At 51.8% G+C, this 25,100-nt stretch overlaps 1 protein-coding gene across 1 annotated transcript; it reads left to right on the forward strand.

Annotated features, from left to right (window-relative positions):
• The first annotated feature begins 5,072 nt into the window (after positions 1–5,072).
• GUCY2D (guanylate cyclase 2D, retinal) lies at positions 5,073–19,297 on the forward strand. Its single transcript, XM_055406429.2, has 19 exons — positions 5,073–5,805; positions 5,893–6,197; positions 8,056–8,407; positions 8,776–8,860; positions 9,122–9,224; positions 9,612–9,713; positions 10,639–10,719; positions 12,190–12,396; positions 12,494–12,650; positions 13,203–13,352; positions 14,009–14,157; positions 14,654–14,817; positions 14,913–15,105; positions 15,361–15,535; positions 15,979–16,077; positions 16,183–16,277; positions 16,377–16,462; positions 16,599–16,710; positions 17,238–19,297. The coding sequence occupies exons 1-18, from the start codon at positions 5,073–5,075 to the stop codon at positions 16,690–16,692; spliced, it is 3,330 nt and encodes a 1,109-aa protein (XP_055262404.2). The 3' UTR covers positions 16,693–16,710; positions 17,238–19,297.
• Positions 19,298–25,100: the final 5,803 nt, after the last annotated feature.

Genomic DNA, 25,100 nt, shown 5'->3' on the forward strand with positions numbered 1-25,100 from the left:
TGTCTCCTGCACTGCAAGCAGATTCTTTACTGCTGAGCCACTGGGGAAGCCCAGTCTCTACATATAATGGATTATTCAGCCTTACCAATGAAGGGAATTTTGATACATGCTACAACATGCAACAAATTTGAGTATATTATCTAAGTGAAATGAGCCAGTAACAAAAGGACAGATACTATATGCTTCCACTTATATGAGGCACCAAGTCAAATTTATAGTCAGAAAGTAGAAGGGTGGTTACCAGGGGGTTAGAGGGAGGGGAAATGGGAATTATTGCTTACTAGATAGGGAGTTTCGGTTTGAAAAAGTTTTAGAGATGGATACTGGTGATGGTGGTCCAACAATGTAAATATATTTAATGCTATTGAATGATACACTTAAAAATGACTCAAATGGTAGATTTTATGTCATACATATTTACCACAATTTTTTTTTAAGTTGCTCAGTCATATCTGACTCTTTGTGGCCCCATGGACCATACGGTCCATGGAATTCTCTAGGCCAGAATACTGGAGTGGGTAGCCTTTCCCTTCTCCAGGGAATCTTCCCAACCCAGGGATCAAATCCAGGTCTCCCACATTGCAGGCAGATTCTTTTCCAGCTGAGCCACAAGGGAAGCCCTATTTACCACAATTTTTAAAAGTAAAGAAAAAAAAAAATTCTGCTCCTCATCACTACATTACTTGTCACTTAATGGACCCTAGGAGAAAATCAGGAGATTTTGGAATAAGGCAAAGCAGTCTCTGGGCCTCAGTCTTATCATCTGTTAAATGAAGAAGTGGGATGGAGAATCCATGATTCCTAGAGATGTTGTGTCAGAAGAAGAGAGATTGGGGGAAATAACCCTTACTTCTGTAAAGAAAATTCGGAGCCCAAGACTATATAAATGAATATTGATACCTACTAGATTTTGAGACTACTACCTTTTTTTTTTTTTGCAATGTCATGCTGCATGTGGGATCTTATTTCCCCTACCAGGGATCATACCCCATGCCCCCAGCAATGGAAGCTTGGAGTCTTAACCACTGGATTGCCAGGGAAGCCCAAACATTTTTTTTTAAACAATAAAAAATTTTTTCAATTACCAGATTCTTCAAACATACAGAAAATCCCTAAGTACAGTGATTAAGTCCATCTCCATGAGATCTTAACTGTACATTCACTGTTCTATCCTCAGAGGCTAGAATAGTTCCTGGGATACGGTAGAAATTCAGTAAAAGTTTTTTAATGTCTCTTTATATGTCTCTTCATATACAAATGAATGTTAGTTTCTCTAGGGTAATTCTTACTAATGGAATTGCTTCAATTTTACTAATTGCCAAACAGCCCACCAATTTATACTTTTATCACACATATGTAATACCAATTTGTACTGGTACTACACATGTAGTACATAATACATATGTATTACACATATGTAATACCAACTCAAATTCATACCAACATTTGATATTGTCACACTTTCTTATTTTTGCCAGTCTGATGGATGTTAATGGTATTTCATAGTTTTAGCTTGCATTTCCTTTATTAGTGAAGCTGGGCATTTTTCCTTAGGCTTTTCTTATAACTTGTCTGTTCATTTCCTATGCCCATTTTCTACTGGGTTTTAGTATATATGCTGCCAAAATGAACACTCTACTGGGTTATCTTTTATCATACCCCATATGTATTTTGAATACTAACTCTTTGCTAATGTTTTGAAAATTTCTTCTTGTTGGTGGCTCACGTTTTCTGTCTATGATATGATTTTTTTGACCAGAAATTTTAAGTTTAATATTTTCAAATTTATGACTATTTTCTGTTATGGTTTGTACTTTGTCATGTTTAAGACAAATTCTTTCCTATTCTGATTGATAAAGATTCTCTTTTTAAAAACAATTATTTTTATTTATTTGGCTGTGCTGGGTCTTAGTTATGGCATGCAGGATCTTTTTTTAGTTGCCGTTAAAAAAGTTAGTTCCCTGACCAGGGATCAAACCTGGGCCCCATGCATTGGGAGTGCAGAGTCTTAGCCACTAGACCACCAGGGAAGTCCCCATTCTCTTTTTATTAAAAGTTCTTTATTAAATCTTATTTGGAAATAACTTCAAATTTACAAAATGCTGCAAAAATAAAAATAATACAAAGAAGATTCATATACTCTTTACTCAGATAGTGTTAACATTTAATCATGTTTGTTTATCATTTGATAAAGATATATAACATTAGTATATAATATATAAGACAAAATATATACACATATTTTCTGAACTGTTTGAGGGTAAGTTACATACATTATGGTGCTTTACAGCTAAATACTTCAGTGTATTTATTCAAATACTTCAGCTAAAGACAAATGGGGATAATGCAGTTCAAAATTTACACTGGTAAAATACTTTGAGCAAATCTCCCAATCATATACCAATGTCATCAATTGAAGCATTCTTATATCCCTATGAACCCTATACTCATATGCAGCTTTAAAAACCCTTTGGGGACTTTCCTGGTAGTCCACTGTCTAAGATTCCATGTTCCCAATTCAGGGGGCCTGGGTTCGATCCCTGGTCAGGGAACTAGATCCCACATGCTGCAACTAAGTTCAACAACTAAGAATTCACATACCGTAACTAAAGATCCTGCATGCTGCAACTAAGACCCAGTGCAGCCAAATAAAAGAAAGAAAGAAAGAAATCCTTTGTACAGGCTCCAAATTAGAGGCAGGCATTACATTTAACTGTCATGCTGTTTCAGCTTCCTTTAATCTGGAATATTTCCTCAACCTTTGTCTTTTATGATGTTGACATTTTTGAAGAATACAGGCCCATCCCTTTTTTTTAGTAGAATGTTCCTCATTTTGTGTTTATCTGCTATTTCCTTGAGATTCGATTGATGAAATGTACTGGGGAATCCCAGTGGTCCACCTATCAATGCAGGAAATGCAGGTTCTGTCACTGGCGGAGGAGGATTCCCTGGAGAAGGAAATGACAACCCACTTCAGTATTCTGGCCTGGAAAATTCCGTGGACAGAGGAGCCTGGCAGGCTACAGTCCCCTGATAGGCTACAGTTCCACAGGGTCACAGAGTTGGACCCGACTGAGCACAAATGCACACACTCTCGGCTGGAACACTGCATAGATGAATATCGTGCAGTATTGAATCTATGCGGTATTACTGTGTCCTTCTCAGGTTACCATGTCTGGAGGTATACAATGTCTATCTGCCCCTGACTGGTTGACCAACACTGGTCAAAGTGTTGTCCCATTTCTCCACTGTATAATTACAGCTTTTTATTTATTTTTTTGTTCCCTTCCAAACTCATAAGCAACCTGTGGAGAGACACCTTAAGACACGCAAATATCCTGCTCCTCATCAAAATTTCTGCCTGACTTTAGCATCTACTGATGATTCTCGCCTGAGCCAATCTTTGTCGTGATGGTTGAAAAATGATTCAAGTTTAAAATTTTGTTTTTAATGTATGTCTTTAACCTGGAATTGATTTTGTGTAGTGTGCCTACATCCGAGCCTCCCCCTCTCGTATGGGTAGCTAATCAGTTCCATTTGTGGAAAAGCTCCTTCTTAGTCCACTTGTTCATTTATCAAATTTCCATTTTTGCTAAGTTTGTTTCAGTGCTCTCTATTCTGTCCAGTTGGTTTATTTGTTTACCCCTGCGCCAATACTACAGTCATTTTTATTATGTAAAAAAATATTTGTTTATTTGCCTGTACTGGATCTTAGTTGCAGCACACAGGAGGATCTTTAATTGCACCATTAAACTCTTAGTTGCTGCATGTGGGATCTAGTTCCCTGACCAGGGATCAAACCCAGGCCCCCTGCATTGGGAGCATGTAGTCTTAGCCACTGGAACACCAGGGAAGTCCCTACAGTGTTTTAATTATTATAGTTCTATAATAAATTTTGATATATAGTAAGGCAAGTATCCCATTACAGTCTTCTTTAAAATTGTTTTATCCGTTTCTGTCATCCTGGCAATTATAGTCATTGTCACACGTAATTTCCACAATAACCTTCAGAGAGCTTAAGAAACTTCCCCAAGTTCACAAAACCAATAAGGAGGAATCTGAGCCCAGGTCAGTCCAAGGTCCAAGTTCTTTCCATTACTTCCTGGAATTCTGCCTTCCCAAGGCCAAAAGGATGGTTATCTAGGCATAGAGATGAGGAGGTCAGACAATCAAGCGTGGGCAGGTGATAGAAGCCAGGTATCATGCTGGTTTGGGTTTGGTCTCTGGGTGTAGACTTTGCCAGCCAAGGGATGGGCTTGGACTTGACTGGCAGAACTGGAAACAAGAGTAGAGGGAATAGGACCCTAGGACTGATCACCCACAAGTGTCCATGGACATATCCTGCGGCTCCCCAGGCTGAGCAGGGTAGTGTGGCAGCAGCCTGAGAGGGGGACTTGCAGCTGCTTTTATGTTGGGGGTTGTGGTGGGGGGCTTGGGAGGCAAGGAAGGGAAAGAAGCTGGCTGGCTGTCTGGAAGCTAGGACAGAGCCCACCCCAGGAGGCCCCATCCTCCACCAGCCCCTTCCTGCCTGATTAAGAGACCCTAATCAGCTTGGGGAGATTAAGGGCTCTGGCCTGCTGTTCCCACACCCCCGCCCTGGGCCCTGGCAAAGGAGACCTGCGGGAGGGCGTCAGAAGGATCGGCCCTGTGACCCCTCACCCTGGCCCTGGGCCGGAGCCCCGGACTTTCCGGTGAGTGGCAAAGTCCCCTCCACGCGGACTCCAGGGCCCTTCTGCCCGAGACAGACCATGGAAGGGTATAGGAGTGTCCCTACCGATCCCCCCACCCCACCACGGCTCTGAGAGGGGGGGAGGGGCAGACAAGGGGGAGCGGAAGCAGGGCAAAGCAGGGGTGATGGGGGTTCGGGGGTACTTCTAGACTATACCCCTGACGCTATATAGAAGTCCACGCAGGGGCGGGAGGCGCGGTATGGAAGCAGAGACAACCCGCAGGTTAACTGTGCTTTGAGAAAGTGTGGTGGGGAGTGGGAGTGGGCGTTGCGGAGAGCCCTAGGAGAGCTCTGGGGGTCGCACCCGCTCATGCTGCTCGGTTCGTGCTCGCAGAAGCCGGCAATGACCGCCTGCACCCTCCTCGCGGGTGGGCTTCAGGACCCGGGACTCTGCGCCCCCACGCGGTGGGCTCCGTCTCCGCCAGGCCTTCCCCCGATCCCGCCCTGGCCCCGGCCTCGGCTGAGGCCACTGCTGCTGCTGCTGCTCCTGCCGCGCTCCGTCCTCTCGGCCGTGTTCACTGTGGGAGTGCTGGGTCCCTGGGCCTGCGACCCCATCTTCGCGCGTGCCCGCCCGGACCTGGCCGCCCGCCTGGCCGCCTCCCGCCTGAACCACGCCGCTGCCCTGGAGGGCGGCCCCCGCTTCGAGGTCGCGCTGCTGCCCGAGCCGTGCCGGACGCCGGGCTCGCTGGGGGCCGTATCCTCGGCGCTCACCCGCGTCTCGGGTCTCGTGGGGCCGGTGAACCCCGCAGCTTGCCGGCCGGCGGAATTACTAGCCCAGGAGGCGGGGGTCGCTCTGGTGCCCTGGGGCTGCCCCGGGACGCGGGCAGCAGGCACCACGGCTCCGGTGGTGACGCCTGCGGCCGATGCCCTCTACGCCCTCCTGCGCGCTTTCCGCTGGGCGCACGTGGCCTTGGTCACCGCCCCCCAGGACCTGTGGGTGGAGGCGGGACGTGCACTTTCCACGGCGCTCAGGGCCAGGGGCCTGCCCGTGGCCCTGGTGACTTCCATGGAGCCCTCTGACCTGTCTGGAGCCCGGGAGGCCTTGAGGAGGGTCCAAGATGGGCCCAGAGTCAGAGGTAGGCTCCCCTGCAGGATGCGAGGGCGGGGATCGGTCGTCCAGGGAGCAGAGGACAGAGTCCCTAGCCGGGTCTCTGTGTCCGCAGCAGTGATCATGGTAATGCACTCGGTCTTGCTGGGCGGCGAGGAGCAGCGCTGCCTGCTGGAGGCTGCAGAGGAACTGGGCCTGGCCGACGGTTCCCTGGTCTTCCTGCCCTTCGACACGCTCCACTACGCCTTGTCTCCAGGCCCTGACGCCCTGGCGGTGCTCGCCAACAGCTCACAGCTTCGCAAGGCCCACGATGCGGTGCTCACCCTCACCCGTCACTGTCCCCTGGGAGGCAGCGTGCGGGACAGCCTGCGCAGGGCCCAAGAGCACCGGGAGCTGCCCCCGGACCTAAATCTGCAGCAGGTAGAGGGACCAGGGAGGTGGGAAGAGAGTAAGAGAGCCGCGGGAAGAGAGCAGAGAATAGCCAAAAGGGGAGATGGAGACTGGAGGCAGTGGGAAGAAAAGTGGACAGACCGGATGGAATGAGAGGAGCATGCAGTCAATGGGAGGGAGGAGGTATATAGAGAGAAGAACCAGCAACTCTCCCAGTCCTGAGTAATGTAGAGGCTCTGACCTTGCTTGGAGCGTCTTAGTGTATTGGAATTGCTTCCAGAGAGCAGGTAATGAGACCTCTCACCGTCAGCCCCAAGGAGCAAACTCTTAACCAACTCTACAGTGCAACATTTTTTGCAGTCTACTTTAAAGTAAACCCACTTCCAACAGGCTATGACCTACAGCCTCTAACAAAGAGCTGGTGTTCTTAAAAGAGAGCTAGAAAAAGAAAAAGAGAGAGAGCCGGAAGGAGGGGGAATACGGATCCAGCCTCCATGACCACTTCAGAGGTGTTTCCCCTGGGGTTTCATCTCGGGTCTTAACTTTTTGAGAGCTTACATCCTGTGAGAAGCAGAAAGCCAAGGGCTTTTATGAACATTTAGATTCACAGTTTATTCCCAACAAGCAGCTAATACTCAGGATTCCCTGAGAACAGTGATGAGATGGGAAGGAGGGCAGGTGAAGAAAGAGGCAAGGGAAAGGGTAGGGAACACTCTATTCAGTTCTCAGTAAGTAGCACAGCCACTTAGCTGCCAAAGTAAGACTCCTAGGAGTCACTTGATTCCTCTAACCCTTCCTTGGACGTCCAGACATCCAGTCCTGTCACCTTTGCTTCCCAAAAGCCATTTGAATCCATCTACTTTCTCCATCCTCGCTGTCAGTCCCCTGGTTCAGGCCACAGCACCTCTGGTCCAAATTCCCAAATGAAATCTCTCAGTGGTCTCTACTTCAGCACTTACCTACCCCAGGCCTTTCTCCGCCCAACAATCTGATCAAACTTCAGACATAAATCTGACTGTGTCACCCCGGTTCAAAGTCTCCCAGTGGCTTCTCTTGCCCTGGAGAGATACAGCTCTCTACTTGGTTTATCAGGTCTGTGTCTTCCTCTGTCTTCTTGAACTTCAGTCAGACTGCTCTCCTTTGGGTTTTCCAGATGTGGTCTTCTCTTTTGCTTCTGTGCTACCGGCTATGCTGTTCCCTCTCTCCTGTCCCTACACTCCCCCATGTATTTCTGATTCATCCCTTGAGGGATGGTCACTTCTGGAAGCCCCTCCCTCCTCCCCCAGCCTGGGCTGGGGCCCTCTTTCCTGTCTCCTCAGCTCCCTCAGGTACCCCTACCCTCACTCCTTAACATCCCTCCAGATGAAAGATTCCTTGAGATAGGGACTAGATTCTTCAAGATATGGACTCTGTCTTGGATCCTGATATATCCCTAGTGCAAGATGGGAACTGGGAATAATAGAGAAGCTCAGTGAGATCAGGTGGTTGACTCCGGGGAAAGAAAAGAAGGAAAAATGGAAGCCAATCAAAAGACAGAAAATAAGGCTTTCGATGAATAATAGGTAATGATTTTAAAGATATATGCAGGGCAACCAAAAGGAGAGGAAAGAGAGGAGATGTTGGTGATGAAATCGGAAGTAACGAATGAAGAAGACCTTAAGGATTCTGAAAAGAGGGAAGGGCAGTGGCAAAAAGAGATGGGATAGCCAATTAGGGAGAGGAAGAGAGAACCAATGGAGAGAGAGGAAGAGAGCCAATGGGAAGGCTATGGAACCTCAATTCACAGAGGGCTTGAAGGGCCCAGTAGAAGAATAAGCGGGGACAATAAGTCCCTGGCTTTTTATGGACCTTGACCCGGAAACCTGAGGCCCCTACCCTTCTTCCCCAGGTATCCCCTCTCTTCGGCACCATCTATGACTCAGTCTTCTTGTTGGCTGGGGGCGTGGCGCGAGCGCGGGCGGCTGCAGGTGGCGGCTGGGTGTCCGGAGCGGCAGTGGCCCGCCATATCCGGGATGCCCGGGTCCCTGGCTTCTGTGGGGCCCTGGGAGGAGCTGAGGAGCCCTCGTTTGTGCTACTGGACACGGATGCCACTGGGGACCGGCTGTTTGCCACATACGTTCTGGACCCTACCCAGGGCTTCTTTCACTCCGCTGGAACCCCAGTGCATTTTCCTAAAGGTGGACGGGGGCCTGGGCCCGACCCCTCGTGTTGGTTCGACCCAGACATCATCTGCAACGGAGGTGAGGGCAAGCATCCCAGCCCCCATTGGGACGGTGACCATGAACCCTCCAGAAAATGGTGAGAGTGAACTCTCATCCCATAACTCCTGTTGGAGGCCCTTCCAGGTCCTCCTCAGAGACCCCTGGCTTGTGCAGGACCCCTCTATTGTGGAGTCCCTGGAGCCCTTTTGGAAGCTTTTTAACATTCCCAAGAACCACCCTCCCACCTTTTGCAAGACCCATGACTTTTCCCTCGATCCTGTTCCAAGCACCCATCCCCCTTTCCTGGAGCCTGCAGGGTTTGACAGGACTGCATACCTCCCTAGAGAGGGTGCTCCCCTCTGCCCCCTGCCATGGTCCCAGCCTCTCTCCTCTCACTGCCCCTCCAGGAGTGGAACCCAGCGTCGTCTTTATTGGCTTCCTCCTGGTGGTTGGGATGGCGCTGGCTGGGGCCTTCCTGGCCCATTATTGTAGGTGAGTAGGGGAGTGAGCTAAGTAGGAGATGTGCTTGGCTTTCCACCTGCTGGAAATGGGCAACTGTGCAGCAGACTGGGCCCACTCAAGAGTAGATGAAGGGTGAAGGGGAGAAGGAAGGAGGCCTGGAGGGCTGGTGGAGTCCCAGGGGACGCGTGATCTGGGGGTGACAGCCCTCCCCTAAGACAGCATTAACCCCCCATTGGCCTCCTCTCACGGACTTTGATCCCCTTGGTGAAGATGACTTCCTTTCTCTACCAGACACCGGCTGCTTCACATCCAAATGGTCTCTGGCCCCAACAAGATCATCCTGACTCTGGACGACATCACCTTCCTCCACCCGCATGGGGGCAACTCTCGAAAGGTGGGGGAGGTGGGGAGCCAGGAGCCTGCTGCCCTCCCCTGCCTGGGCCAGCCCTCACTCCAGCCCCCACCTGGGAAGGCCTGCCTTCTGCCCTCACTCTGTCCCAGATCTGAGTGCTGGGATAAGCCCCCTCACGTGTGCAATGAGGGTATCAGCCCCTGTCCTGACCACTTTCCTGAGTCAGCATGAAGCTCCAACAAGAAAATGAATATGTTTGTTTTGTAAACCATGAAGCATTCTGTATATGGGAAGTAATGTCATTATCACCTTCTCTAATTAAGGTTTCTTCCCTTCCCTTCTATAATCCCCAGAACTCAGCCTGACCTCAACCCAGGACTCTGACCCCACAGTATATTTTGACTCTGTTCTTTGATCTCTATCCTCCAGGTGGCCCAGGGGAGTCGAACCAGTCTGGCTGCCCGCAGCACATCAGATGTTCGCAGCATCCACAGCCATCTCCCGGATTACACCAACATTGGCCTCTATGAGGTGAGCATGAGCCCCGGGCAGGCGGAGCTCTAGTCCTGGAGAAAAGCCGAGGAAATGGGGATAGGAGCCCAGAATGGGAACCCCGAGAGGGTTCAGGAATTCCTCCTCAAAGGGGAGCATCTGGGAAGCCTTCCTGCTGGGGGATTGCCCCTTAGCCATCATCCAAGTGATGGCTTTTCAAAGGCCTGTCACAGTAGCCTAAAGACTGGAGGCCTGGGACTTCCCTGGTGGTCGAGTGGTTAAGCATTCACTTTCTAATGCTAAGAGCCCACATGCCTCGAGACCAAAAAACAAACAACAAAACCTCCAAAAACAACCACCCCCCAAAAAAGAAGCAAGATTGTAACAAATTCGATAAAGACTTTAAAAAAAAACGCTGTCTCTGACTCAAGCCAGACCCACGTCTTGACCCCACCCAGCATTTCTATTCCAATCAGATCAGTCTCTGGAACAGCAAGACTTAGAGGGGAAAAAGAAAGTCACAAGAGGGCATTAAGACGTTACCTATGAAGTCTGCAAATCTGAATGTGGTGGGATGGGTGGGAGATAATGAGATCAGATTCAGGGAGAGTCAAGAGAGCTCGGCTAATCAAGAGGGAGGAAGATTTAGAGCAAACATCAAGCTCCCTGCTCCTGATGCTCCTTCAGTTGTGGTACTCGGGCTTCTCATTGCTGTGGCTTCTCTTGTGGAGCATGGGCTCTAGGACACATGGGCTTCAGTAGTTGCAGCTCCCAGACTCTAGAGCCCAGGCTCAGTAGTTGTGGCACATGGGCTTAGCTGATCCATGGCATGTGGGATTTTCCAAGATCAGGGATCAAACCTGTGCCTCCTGCATTGGCAGGCAGATTCTTTACCACTGAGCCACCAGGAAAGCCCCCATAGGGTTTTAAGAAACCAAATTCATTACTCCTATCTCTGCTCCAGGGAGACTGGGTTTGGCTGAAGAAATTCCCAGGAGATCGGCACATAGCTATCCGCCCAGCAACCAAGATGGCCTTCTCCAAGGTGGGAGTGGGTCTATGATGGGATGTGGGGTGGCCGTCATTTCTTCCCTCCTTGCCTTCTCTTTGCAGCTGAGTCCAAGTAGGCCCCACTGTGGGGGAGACCAAGAGCTCTCAGTGAAGTGTCCCCTCTTCTCTAAAGCAGGTTTCCCATCATGCTCTTACAACACTAGTTCTTTCCTTTGAGATGTTTTTATCATAATTTGTCTGTTCACCTGTGTGTGCTTGCTTATTTCTTATCTTCCTCCCTCCCTGAACTGTTAGCTGAGAGAGAGCTTTTTCTCTATCCCCTCCATTGTATTTCCAGCACCCAGCATGGTGTCTGGAACATTAGAGACACCCAGCAAATGTTTGTTGAGTGAATGACAGAAAATAAATGGGCTTCCAGTTCTGTCAGACTGCTTGGGCAGCATGGCCCAGTTGATGCATACTGAGGGAAGTGGAAAACAGGCAAGGAGGCTATAAACTGGCTTATTCTGGTACTTCCAACCTTAATGCCCCCCTTACTCCCAACACTGTACAGCCCTGGCCTGGCCTCCTTCACAGATGCCTCCCAGAAGCTCTGGGTCATAGCTGCAGAATGACTACCAGTAGTCAACAGACTCTGAAGTGACTTAGCAGCAGCAGCAGCAGCAGTCAGCAGACTAGGTCACCATTTAATAACACCATTAAATAACATTTAAGATGAATAAAAGCCCCTTTGGGGACCAAAGTAAAGCTAGCAAGGGCACTGGTCACCCACTAGCCCGCTTTTTTTCAGCCAGACGGTGAGGGCCTCTGTCCTCCTGGGTGGGTGTGACCTTGTTGATGGCTTCTCTTGGAAACAGCTGGACTGCTTAGTCTTTCCCTAACTTGGGGAACAACATGATGGGGGTCTCAGAAATATCTGAGAGGCCCTGTGCTGAGTCCCCAGCACAAGCTATTTTGGTGACTTTTGAAAATAGTGCAGTGTCTGCCTGATTCTCCCCCAGAGGGCTGTTGTATCAGATGGCGGGGTGGTACCAGGAGCTTCTTTCATCAGGTGTTTTCCTTTAAGACCCAGCAAGTTCAAAGTCTTATGGTTCATAAATCAGAATCTGCCTGGGTCCTGATTACCAGGGCAAGGTTGTCTTTTCAGGTGTTCAGGGACTTCCCTGGTGGTCCAGTGGTTAAGACTCCCCGCTTCCACTGCAGGGGGCGCTGGTAAGGGCCGGGAGAACTAAGATCCCTGCAGGCCTCGCGGTGGGGCCGAAAAAACAAAACCAAAATCATGTTCAGTGTCTGAACGGTGGCCTTTGACTATGTTGTCTTTTCCAGAGCGAGAAGTTACTGTAGAAGGAAGGCCCTTACATGCCCTATAGATCTTTCCACTCACCATTCTTATCTCATCTTCCGATCAAAGCCAGACCTGAATAACAGCCTCCGCTCCATCCACCTGGCTCCCAGGACAGAAAATGCCTGTTAACTGGCCCCCCCCACCCCCACCACCCTACAGATCCGGGAACTCCGGCATGAAAACGTGGCCCTCTACCTGGGGCTCTTCCTGGCGGGAGGAGCTGGCGGCCCCGCGGCCCCCGGGGAAGGCGTGCTTGCTGTGGTCTCGGAGCACTGTGCCCGCGGCTCCCTCCAAGACCTCCTTGCCCAGAGAGACATAAAGCTGGACTGGATGTTCAAGTCTTCCCTCCTCCTGGACCTCATCAAGGTGTGCAGGCAGGGGTGAGTGGGTGGGATGCAACGGCGGGGGGAGCCAGCAGGGGACCCGCGTGGGCTGAGTCTGCCCTTTATGACACCCTTTCCAGGGAATAAGGTATCTGCACCATCGAGGGGTGGCCCACGGGCGGCTGAAGTCACGGAACTGCGTGGTGGACGGGAGGTTCGTGCTTAAAGTCACGGACCACGGCCATGGGCGACTGCTGGAGGCGCAGAGGGTGTTACCGGAGCCACCGAGCGCGGAGGGTAGGCGTCCCCGGCTGCCTTCTGCGCGGACGAGCACCCCCCGCGTCCCCATTATTTCAAGCTCCTCTTCTTTCCTCCTTCCCTCGAACTCTCTCCACCTCACGTACACTGGACGCAGCTCCTGAGACCGAAAAGGTCTTGTGACTTCTGAGACGAAGAGAGGGAACTCTGTGGCTGGGGAGGCGGGGCTTGTTGGGGGGCGGGACTTGATAGGGAGGCGGGGACTCGTTGCGGGGGTGGTACTTGTGCCTGAGGGCGGAGCTCCTGCCTCTGCCGGGGGTCCTGCTCCAAATGGGGCTTTACCTAATGTGGGGCTTGTTTCCAAGGGACCAAATCTTCTCTGGGCACCGCTTTGTCTAAAGGGCAGGGCTGTTTCCGAAACCTGTTTGGGGTTTCTGGTAGTTTCTCTTGGGGATAACTGCGACCAGTAAGGTCAGACACAGGCTGAGAGGTTGAGCGAGGGCGAGTCTGGGCTTTCTGGTGAGGGTGGGGGGTCTGTCCCCAGGGCCTCCGCGGCTCTCCGCGTGCCCACACCCGCTTCCCCGACCTCAGACCAGCTATGGACAGCCCCGGAGCTGCTTCGAGACCCGGTCCTGGAGCGCCGGGGAACGCTGGCCGGCGACGTCTTCAGTCTGGGCATAATCATGCAGGAGGTCGTGTGCCGCAGCGCCCCCTACGCCATGCTGGAGCTCACTCCCGAGGGTACGGCCGCCCCTCGCCTGGCGTTGGGACTAGAAACCAGCCTCGCTGGGTACTGACACTTTTGTGCGCCTGAAGGATCAGGGCAGTGGAGAGCCAAGCATCAGGATGGGAGGGACGACCTTTCAGCGCCCCATGGTTTCCTCTGTTCTGATCCTGGACCCCTCTTGCTCCCCCAAGGCTAGTAGCACATTCCTGTCTGGTTCTTAGGGGCCCCAGGGAGACAACAGGAGAGGGGAAGAGGGGAAAGAGAGCAGTTGGATCTAGTTCAAGTCCATATTATCATCTATGGTGGTGCTGGTGGTTTAGTCACTAAGTCGTGTCTGATTCTTTGCGACCCCATGGACTGGAGCCCACCAGACAGGAAACAGAGAACTAGTTGATCAATCTAACCTCTGCTTTTCTTATGTGCAATAAATAAGGCAGCCTCTTTGCCTGACACCTCTTACAGTCCCCTGCCCCCCACCCCATGGTTCAGGGTCTTCTTGTTGCTCCCAAAGTCACCTCCCACACTACATTTCCTCATCTACTGAAGCTCTGATTTAAAGGAACCCCTGACCATTTCCAGTCCCTTCATTTCAAGCTTCAACAACCAGGCCAGAGTCAGAGGAGACTTCTCTTCTGGTCCATCTCCTCACTTGGTCTCTTCATGCTTCCAGAAGTGGTGAAGAGGGTACAGAACCCCCCTCCACTGTGTCGGCCCTCCGTGTCCATAGACCAGGCGCCCATGGAGTGCATCCAGCTGATGAAACAGTGCTGGGCAGAGCAGCCAGAACTTCGGCCCTCCATGGACCGCACCTTTGAACTGGTCAGGGGCTGGGCTGGGCACTTGCCAGAAACCTGGGGTGGGGCTGGGGGGCTGCTGAAAGGCAGGCTGGCAGGATCTCTGACCTTCCAGGCTACTTCCTAAGGCATTGCCTGAGGACTAAGGGTTTGGTGGGGACAGAGTTAGAATGGGGACTGTGGAGACCTTTGGAGTGGAAGATGGAGCTCTGGATGGAAGAAAAAATTAATTCAATTAAAATAACATTTATTTAGTATGTATTTGGCTTGGTGTGAGGAAGAGACCCTTGGTTTGGGAGTCCAAAGACTAGGCTGGTTTTAACACCTTGTCAGTTGCTAACAGAACAGCTGACCTCCAAATAATGTGTGAAAACACAGTGCCCAGCACGGGGTGAGGTGTGGGCTTGATGAGGATGAGATGAAAGGGGGTGTGGACAGAGGATCAGGCATAATATGGCTGCATGAGAGGGGCATGGCAGCCCAGGTCCCCAGCAGCCCCACCAGCTTCCTCCTCCTACTAGTTCAAGAGCATCAACAAGGGCCGGAAGATGAACATCATCGACTCGATGCTGCGGATGCTGGAACAGTACTCCAGTAACCTGGAGGACCTGATCCGGGAGCGCACAGAGGAGCTGGAGCTGGAAAAGCAGAAGACAGACCGGCTGCTCACACAGATGCTGCCTCCGTGGGTGTCGATGGGGAGAGATGAGTGGGGAGGACAGCTGGAGTCCAGCCAGCCTGGGGCGGCCTCCAGGCAACCTTACCACCTGCCATCCCCAGGTCTGTGGCAGAGGCGCTAAAGATGGGGACACCTGTGGAGCCCGAGTATTTCGAAGAGGTGACACTGTACTTCAGTGACATTGTGGGTTTCACCACCATCTCAGCCATGAGTGAGCCCATTGAAGTGGTAGACCTGCTCAACGACCTCTACACGCTCTTCGATGCCATCATCGGTTCCCATGATGTCTACAAGGTGGGGTGTGGAGGGGACAAGCCCTCCTTCAGTTCCAGCACCCAGCCCTTCCTGCTCAGGTCCCAGACCCATTATCCAAGTCCACCAGCAGAGTCCTCTTTCCCAGCCCTCCTGTTCCTTTTCTCTGCTGCCAGTCCCCAGCTCAGTCCCCCATCTGGAAGGCCCCCAGGATCTCTGCACTCACCCCAATTTAGGCCTCCTGACCAGGGACAGTGGCATTGGTGGGGGAGGTTCAGTACTGAATTCTGGCCTCAGGTGGAGACAATTGGGGACGCCTATATGGTGGCCTCTGGGCTGCCCCAGAGGAACGGGCACCGGCACGCAGCAGAGATCGCCAACATGGCTCTGGACATCCTCAGTGCCGTGGGCACCTTCCGCATGCGCCACATGCCGGAAGTGCCCGTTCGCATCCGCATTGGCCTGCACTCGGGTAACTCTGTCCCCGCCCCCGGGCCCCCCGCCCCCGGGCTCTCCAACCCCTCTCCCTAGTGCGGGCTGCTGCTGCTGCTGCTAAGTCACTTCAGTCGTGTCCGACTCTGTGTGACCCCATAGACGGCAGCCCACCAGGCTCCCCCGTCCCTGGGATTCTCCAGGCAAGAACACTGGAGTGGGTTGCCATTTCCTTCTCCAACTAGTGCGGGCAGGGCTCCACTTTCCTAGATAAGAGGCAAACTCGTGGAGGGGGAAGGGGGAGTGGGGGAACTTGTTTTGAAGCCACGTTTTCACACCAGGGGCTCCATGGTAATTGGGAGGGCATGCTTGAGAGGGTGTTTTTGGGGAGCCAGTGGAGATTCTGGGAGTGCCAAAAACCACTGAGCCCTACTAGGTGCCGCCCGGGGCCCGCAGGCCCGCCAACCCTGCGCCTCTCCGCAGGCCCGTGCGTGGCGGGCGTGGTGGGCCTCACCATGCCTCGGTACTGCCTGTTTGGAGACACGGTCAACACCGCCTCGCGCATGGAGTCCACCGGGCTGCGTGAGTGTGATGGGGAGGAAGGGGCGGGGTGGGGCGGGGGCGCGGGAGGGGTGTCCCTCAAGGTCACGGTGTCCCCTACTCTCACGGTGTCCCCCGCTCTCCCAGCTTACCGCATCCACGTGAACAGGAGCACTGTGCAGATCCTCTCCGCCCTAAACGAGGGCTTCCTGACTGAGGTGCGGGGCCGCACGGAGCTGAAGGTGAGGCCGGGCTGGAAGACATGCTTCCACTTTGACCTGGAGCGCCACCGGCCCTCACCCCAGCCCGCCTGAGCCCTCCCGTCCCGCGTGTCTCCCCAGGGCAAGGGCGCAGAGGAAACATACTGGCTGGTGGGCAGACGCGGCTTCAACAAACCCATCCCCAAACCACCGGACCTGCAACCCGGGTGAGGATCCGGCATCCGTGGGTGAAGACCGAGTTACTCCCTCAGTCCCTTCTCGCCACTCCTGCCCAGCACAGCAGCTGCAAAGCAGGGTGGCGTGCGTTTTGCCCTCCTACCGCCTATTCTCCCTTCCCCACAGGGCCAGCAACCACGGCATCAGCCTGCACGAGATCCCCCCTGATCGGCGCCAGAAACTGGAGAAGGCGAGGCCAGGCCAGTTTTCTGGGAAGTGAGGCTGGGTCTGGAACAAGGTACTGCTCCCTCCTCCCTGGGCTCCTAGGCCCCTCAGACCCTAGGGACCACACATGCTTCCCGGAGGACAGACAACTGTTCCCCTGCTTGAAGACCTAGCCCTGCCTGCCTGCAGAACTTCCCACTCAAGCCAGGAGTCCTTCTCTGACTTGGTAGGCCCAGGCTGCTTCCTAAACCCAGACATTTCCCCTGGTAGGGAAGCACCAGCCACAGGGATTCTGGTTTTGGAGCTCTGGAGTGGTCCAGGAATCCAGACTTGGGAATACCTTTAAACATGAACTTCTGGAACTTTCACTCTGACCCGCTCTCCCCCTACTGCATTAACAAGCCCTTCCTCTGGGCCTCTGGAACTCAGTGATCCTAGGATTCACCAGAGGACCAGTTGACTGTTGCCTCCAGAGCTCTGTTCCTGCAGACACCCGGCCCTCTGCCCTCCAGGAAACTGATCCATGATTCTCCCCTATGGAGGCGAATCCCCATGACCCCTGTCCATGATTTCCCTCTGAGAGCCTCCTCTTTCCCTCAGGATTATTTTGGAAGGTCCTTTTCCTGAACGTTGCTGCTGTAGGTGACCAAAAATCTGGCTTGTACCAGTGACTTCTGTCCAGCTCTGCCTCCAAGGATTATGAGCCTTTACAAGAGTGGTTGCAGACCAGCTATGTGACTTTGAGAAAGCCTCATGCACTCTCTGGGCCTGGGTTCCCCTTCGGTGGTGAAATGAAGAGTGGCCTAGGTGGTTTCCGCACACCCCAGCTCTGACAGCTGGGCTTCTGAGTGGTTGGCCTTGGGATATGGGGCATGGGGCATGTGGCCTGCAGTCCCAGTGACCCTGAGCCCATCAGGAAGGCCCCAGGAAGGAGAATCTGGGATTGGATGTCCCAATCGCAGAGGAGGTGTAGCCAGCCTGTTCCACCAGCACAGGGGTTGTCACGTGGCCTGAGGATTCCAGGGCTTCTATTTAGCCTCAAGCGTCCTTCCCTTCTCCATCCTCCATAATTTGGAAACTGGATCCTTTGGTGGCATCATCACCACACACCTTGTCCAAGTGCAGAGAAAAAAGCTTGGTTCCTGGCTTTGGGGAAAGGAATGTAAACAAACTGCACCAAACCTTTACTAACCAGAACACCCAGGAATAATAGTATTCTCTGTTTAACTGGGCGCTGCTGAGCAGGCAGTTGGATGGAAAATCCTTCCTGCTTAGATCTTTGCCACAAGCATCAAGCCGTCCCGTCCTGGTGGGTCTCTAGCTTAAGTTTCTTTTGTGGTACTTTGATATCCCAGAGCCTGGGCTTTGACATGTTGGACTCTGGGTGGCCTTCACTGTGGCTTCAGACCCTGGCAGAAGTTAGCAGCAGCTGCAGCTACTCAGGCTGTCTCTCTAGGTAGTGAGTCTCCAGTTCCTGGGGGTGTGTGAGCAGAACTGGAGACAGCTGTGAGCAGGGATAATACCATCAGATGGACTCCCTAAGCAGAAGGTTGGACTCAGTCCTCACCACACAGTGTGGTTGGTGGGCCAGCAGCAGTGACATCACCCGGGAGCTTGTTAGCAATACAGCATCTCAGGCCTTGTTGTATGGAAACAGAATCTACATTTTAACAGAGTTGAACAGAGTTCCTTGAGAGTATGTTTACATACTTTAAAGTTTCTGAATCATGGACCTAAATGATCTTCAGTTCAGTTCAGTCGCTCAGTCGTGTCCAACTCTTTGAGATCTAAAATCTCAGAATTGCTGAGAGTGGATGGCTGAGAAATACTGGCATGGGTTGCCATTTCCTTCTCCAGGGGATCTTCCTGGCCCGAGGTCAAACCCAAGTCTCTTGTGTCTCCTGCACTGTCAGAAGGATAGTTTACCATTTGCACCACCTGGGAAGCCAGAATTTCTAAGATTTCATAAGAACCAGGCTAGAAAGTAGTCTTGAGACTTGTTTGGCCACTGGAATGGTTTTATTTTTGTCTTGCACTAACATTTAGAAATCAACATAGGCCCCATTGTAAAAATGTCTACCAAATTTCCTTCTTTTCTGAAATCAAAAGCCCCACACAGGGGCAACTGCAACTTCCTGCTGGAGCTAAAGAGCAACCATCTCCCCACCCCGCCCCTCTCTCCAGGGTTTCACTCTTCCATTCTCACAGTGCCCACCACTCCCCATGGACTCCAGGACACCAGGATTCTCTGAACTCCTCTTATGTACCTGTCAGGTGCCTGTAGACATCAGACCTCAGGACCCTGGAGTAGTTGATGTTAGGACTATGGATGAGCCTGGGGGTTGAAGGGTTGCTTTGCCTGACTCACGAAACCCACAAACTTAGTGGTCTTTTTCTCCTTCCTAAAGGCAGAGAAAGAAGGGAGAAGAAACCTAAGATTCAGCAGCTACAGTTTCTGCTTACTTAAGGTGGTGCTGCTATAGTGAATAATATGGTATAATTTAAAAAGAATTTTTAATCAAGTTAGGAGATGATGGATTAAGGATTTCTTTTTTTTAAACCCTGATGCACTCACACACACAGTATTTTTAAAATTACCTACATTTTGAAACATCTCTCTTTAGATTTTCTCTGTACTTAGGTTCCAGGGATTGAAGGCCAGCTCTGCATTGCTGGTGCTGGACCTGACATGTGGACATAGCTGTCTCTCCCCTGCCTCTTCCCTCCTTCCCACCCCACCCCACCCCCACCCCTTCCCACTCTTTTCCTCCCAGACTGTGTGGGGCCTAGGATAGTTACTAGCCTGTGATTCAGGGGAGCTTCAGGAAAGAGTTGACCTGGGGTTAGGCGGAGGAGGATTGGTGAGAATAGGCTGGGGCGGGGCACCCCCAGAGGGGAAGGAGGATGAGCTGGGGCCGAACCTTGCTTGGGGCAGAGGTGGGGCAAACAGGGATGAGCCAGTTCCTTCCCATTGTCAACTCAGCCTTGTTCTCAGGTGCATGTTCAGTCGCTCAGTCATGTCTGACTCTTTGCAACCCCATGGACTATAGCCCACCAGCCTCCTCTCTCCATGGAATTTTCCAGGCAAGAATACCAGAGTAGGTGGCCATTTCCTCCTCCAGGGGATTTTCCCGTGGAGGATCAAACACGTGGAGGATTCCTGGACATCGGGATCAAACCCATGTCTCCTGCACTGGCAGGCGGGTTCTTTACCACTGAGTCACCTGGGAACTCAGTCTGAAAGGAGAGCATGCAAGTGACTGGGGGAGAGCCTGGTAACGGAGAGGCCTGTCCTCTTCCCCAGTCTGGAGAATTCAGGGACCACCGGCCCTAGAGCTCAGAGGGCTGGTGGGAATGGAGGAGGGAAACGATCAAGCCACAGTCTCCTCTCTGCTCCCAGTCTCCTCTTTCTGCCTGGCAGTTTCTCCCTGTCTTTATCCTCCATTTCCGTGGAACCTCTTTTCTGGGCCCAGGCAGTCTCTGAGAGCACTGCTGTCCTCTGACCCAAGTCCTGTCCACCTGGTCACCCCTGTTGTTCCTGGGACCCCAGCAACTCCCAGCCCAGAGAGCACCCGGCTTGGCCAGTAGGCTCCCCTCACCTTTAGCTGTGTTTACACTACCTCTGCCGCTGGCCTTGCCTTCAGGATGGCTCTGTAGCCAGGACCAAAGATGGCCGAAGCCGGGATCTCCCACAGCGGCTGCTGCTGCTGATGTCCCTACCCTGTAGCTGGGACAATACATCACGTCCTGGGGCTCACCTGGCACCTTTTGTCTGTGCTGCTCCTCAGGGACTGGGCTCTACTCCCCACCCCAACCTGCAGTGGACCCCAGGGCCCCCCTCTGGGGGCTCTGGAACTGTGTTGTGTGGCCACGTTCACCAGGATCTTCTGGACTGTGTGTTCTGGACACCAGGCCACATGCTGTGGTGTTGGGTCCTGGAATAAAGGTGTGCTTTCTTCCATTTCTTGGTATGTAGTCCTTTTGGCCCAGGTGGTCTGAACAACCCCATCCCTGGAATGTTCGAACCTGGCATTGCATTGCCAGGGAGGACTTCAGATATGGGGTGAACCCTAGAGATGTCCCAGGCAGGGGAAGGTGATCTCATCAGGACTGCAACCCCACAGGATCCCCTCTGCTCAGGGGGTCTGCTCTGGGGGGCAAAGCAGGGAAGCCACAGAACTTTCAGGCTTCTAGAAAAGACCAGGATCTCTGAGGCTCTGGAAATGGGTAGCTGGCCTCATCCTTTGGTCAGAGGCAGGAGAGAAAAAGGAAGAGAAGGACAGAGCTTGTCCATGGCCAAGACCTGAGATTCATGGAAGCCAGAATCCAAGACTGAAGGATCAGGGCCCCCAAATGGGGAAGTTGAGGTCCACTGGTCTCTGGACAAGGTCTTACCAGCAACCCACATTCTACCTCCAACCCTCCCAGAGTCTGGGGCATTAGAACAGGATAGACCATCCCAAAGCCACCCATGTGCAACCAGCCCATTGGTCATCAATTCTCTTTGAGCCCAACATCACTGCCACCCCCAGGTTGTTTTTCTGACATGATGACTCGTAATGGACATCAGGTGTTCTGCCTTCCTAGCATCCGTGTGCTGGGCATCCATCATTGCCCCATTCTCAGTCCTTGTGGAACTGACTCAGACATCCCCATCCAGTCCTGCCCCATCATTCCATTCCTCTGGCCACTGGGATTGCTTCAAGGACAAGTGGGTGACCCAGGCCAGGCAAACAAGGCTTTGCATTGAGACATTGCTAGAAGCCAAGGGCAACGTCACAAGAGGATGTGATGCTGAGTGGTCTTGCCACCACAACGATAGGATCGGAGCTGGCAGACCTTCTCGCTGCCACTTGTTTAAGCCTATGCTCTTCACTAGGCCTAACCAGATCCCACTAATCGAGGATGATGGGCTAGCAAGTTGTTTTCCTTGCTTAAGCTAAATTGAATTGGGCTTTCTGATGATGGACACTTCTCAAAAGGATTATGGAAAGCAGTAGGGGTTAAACTGGTTTAACAGGAAGGAAAAGGGGCATTCTTGGCAGCTCAGATGGTAAAGAATCTGCCTGCAATACAGAAGACTCAGCCTGGGTCAGGAAGATCCCCTGGAGAAGGGAATGGCTATCCACTCCAGTATTTTTGCCTGGAGAATTTCATGGACAGAGGAGCCTCTGTCCAAAAAAGCAACTAACACCTTCACAAAGGGGAAAAGCATTGGCTTAGGAAGGAGTGAAGGACGGATGACAGAGACGATATTTCTCTTCAAGCCCTGACTCCGTCGGGAGTCAGCCCGGTCCCTTCCCTGTGGCATGACTATTCCTGAAAATCCACTTACAGGAACCTAACCTGGGAGAGATTGGGACATAGGGTGAGAGAATGTGCACAGTCTGGTAGCCTTGTCAGAACTCTCATGCTGACTCAACATTGAGAATGAGGGGGAATCTTTCAGGTCCTGCCCTCCCAGAGGAGACAGTGCAAAGGAGAGTGAGGTGAAGTCTCTAAGCTCAGCATGTCTTGCCTCTCAACATCCTTGTGAGTTAGTGACTAGACCTTGACAAGGAGGTTAGAGTGCTCCTGGAGGGGAAGGGAGTACAGAGAGAAATTGGAGAGAACAGCTGCAAGGTTCCCACAGAGAGGAGCTTGTTTGTCACAGTCTAGAGACTTGCCCATTCAAACTAAAGCCATTTTGTCACCTCCACCAGAAACATTGCACTTTATCACCTACTCTTGAGTCTGGGTCTCTGGATCCAGAGAAGAGCATGCCATCTGGGCATTTACCCATGTGTCACAGGGAACATAGATCTCACTGGCTAAAAATCATGTCACCAGGACTTTCATGGTGGTAGTGGTTGAGAACCCACCTGCCAATGCAGGGGGCTTGAGTTTGATTTGTGATCCAGGAAGATCCCACGTGCCATGGGGCAACTAAGCCCATGCGCCACAGCTACCGAAACCCTCATGCTCCTAGAGCCTGTGCTCTGCAACAAGAGAAGCCACTGCAATGAGAAACCCGAGCACCACAACTAGAGAGTAGCCCCTGCTCGACACAACTCGAGAAAGCCCATTCACTGCAACCAAGACACAGTGTAGCCAAAAATAAATTAACAAATAAATAAAAAGCATGTCTCCATATACAGCCTCTAATCCTTACATGACCCATCTTACACACACGAGTCTCCCAGTGGTGAAACTGAGTCTCCCAGTGGTGAAAAAAAACCTTGTCAATCATCGCAGGTCCAGCAAGTCCTAGGATTAGGAAGCACACTCAGGAGTTTCAGGCTCAGGGTCCCTGGGAGCCTCTCACGATGCCCTGGAGACTTTTCTCTCACAGGCGTTCGGTCCTGCTTCATGACCCCTTGTTCTTTTCTGCAAGAGCGTGACTTAAACTCCTAGTCAATGTCTGTGTATTCAGATTGTTACAGACTTCTGATTTGGTGGGACTGGGATAGGAACATGAACACAGTTTACATTTCTCCAACCAGTACCTCCAAAAGTCCAGTCCAGTTGAAAACTCCCATCTCCTATCTGCTCTGAAGGTCTGTTCCTCACTGCACTTGTCAGGGTCCTGGTTGGGGGTGGGAGGCAGCACAGAGGGTGGGGAGGGGAAGGGGGGGAGTGTATGCCTGCTTCTTCCCTCCACTCCCAACTCTGGATCCTTGATCAGGATAAGAGGGACATGTGGTGTGTGTGTGCCAGGTCACTTGAGTGGTGTCCGACTCTGTGCAATCCTATGGATTGTAGCCTGCCAGGGAATCCATGGGATTCTCCAGGCAAGCATACTGGAATGGGTTTGTTATGCCCTCCTCTAGGGGATTTTCCCAACCCAGGGATCAAACCCAAGTTGTTACATATTCTGCATTGACAGGTGGGTTCTTTACAACTAGCGCCACCTGGGAAGCCCATAGTGGGGACATAAGGGCATAATTTGATCCTGGGATCCCCTACCCATACCCACCTCCTCATTCTTCAAGGGAGGAATACAGCAGAAGTTTAACTGGTTGCCAACTGACCGGGAAAATGCCCTGGTCTCGCTTTGGCTCGGCTGCAGCCGACTCTGTCTGAGGGTGCCATCCTGTCTACCTGTGCGGAAGTGATTTCACTACAAAGCTAATAAAATTGAAACCTCACAATCTCTCACCTGCACAAGTCCCTTCCAAGCCCCACTACCCAATTTTGTATTCTTCTTCTTAAAAAGGACCTTCAAAGTTGGATAAGCTTGGGAACTCCCCGGCAGTCCAGTGGTATGGACTCTGTGCTGCTGAGGGCCTGGGTTCAACCCTTGGTCAGGGAACCAAAATCCAGCAAGTCATGAAGTGTGACCCCCCAAAAAAAAGACCCCATTAGGACAGGCTGAATGTCTCTGCGACATTTGGATCCATCTCTGGGGCTTGGGGATCTGCTTCCCTAGCTTTCTTCAGCATTGAAGACCCCTCAGAAGGCAGCAGCCAGGTCTTTCTTTAGCTCAGCAGTGGTCGGCAACCCCACGCCCTTCTCTGGCTACCATTGCCTCTTGTGTGTCCTGTGGCAGCCCCCAGCTTCAGTCGCCTTCTGACCGCTGTCCTCCTCCATGAGGATTTGTGGGAACTGACTTCTTTCTCACCGTCTCAGGCCATGAGGGGACTGGGCGGGGGGCTGCCATTGCCTCTGTCACAGCCCCTGCTGTGATTCTGTGTTCTGCAGCCCAGCTCTGTTCAGCCAACAAGGAGATGCTCTCACCCTCAAAGACATCTCCAGTCTCCAAAAATAGTTCTTCCAGAAAGTTGCCGCTTGGCATTTGTTGGCAAAAGGGTAGCCCTAGGTCCAGATGCGCCCACCAACTCTGGTTCTTTCCCTCCTTCCCTGTGCTCAGCTCCCCAGCAGCCTGGGGAGGAGGAAATGGGAGTATAGATTATGGCTGGGCCAATTCTACAAACTCTCAGAAAGCCCTTGGGATGGGGATGCAGGTGAGAGTTACTGAGTCATTGGTTGGTTTCTCCCTTTATTTTATTATTATTATTTTTGGCTGCACTATGCAGCATTCAGGACCTTAGTTCCCCTGCCACAGCACCCTGCATTGGAAGCGCCAGGTCTTAACCATTGGACCACCAGGGAATTCCAGGGTTCCTCTCTTTAGAATGTGGAGTACTTAGAATTTAACAGTTTTAGCTGAGGGCTCTAATTCTAATTCTGTGGCCACAGGAAAAGTTTTACTCAACACCTGTTACACCAGGGTTAACGATACATTTCATGAATGGGTTACACAATCAGCATTTTCTAAAATGCCAAATGAAATTACCTTTTGAGAAGGAAATGGCAACCCACTCCAGTATTCTTGCCTGGAAAATCCCACAGACAGAGGAGCCTGGCAGACTACATTCCATGGGGGTCACAAAGAATCAGACACGATGGAGCGAATGAACACCCACACACGCATCTACCACAAAACTCTTAATTTTTTTCATCATGATGAAATATATTGGTCTA

The sequence above is a fragment of the Moschus berezovskii genome, chromosome 20, assembly GCF_049115385.1.
Source record: "Moschus berezovskii isolate FMDL1 chromosome 20, NW_MosBer_1.0, whole genome shotgun sequence".
Classification (NCBI taxonomy): domain Eukaryota; kingdom Metazoa; phylum Chordata; class Mammalia; order Artiodactyla; family Moschidae; genus Moschus; species Moschus berezovskii.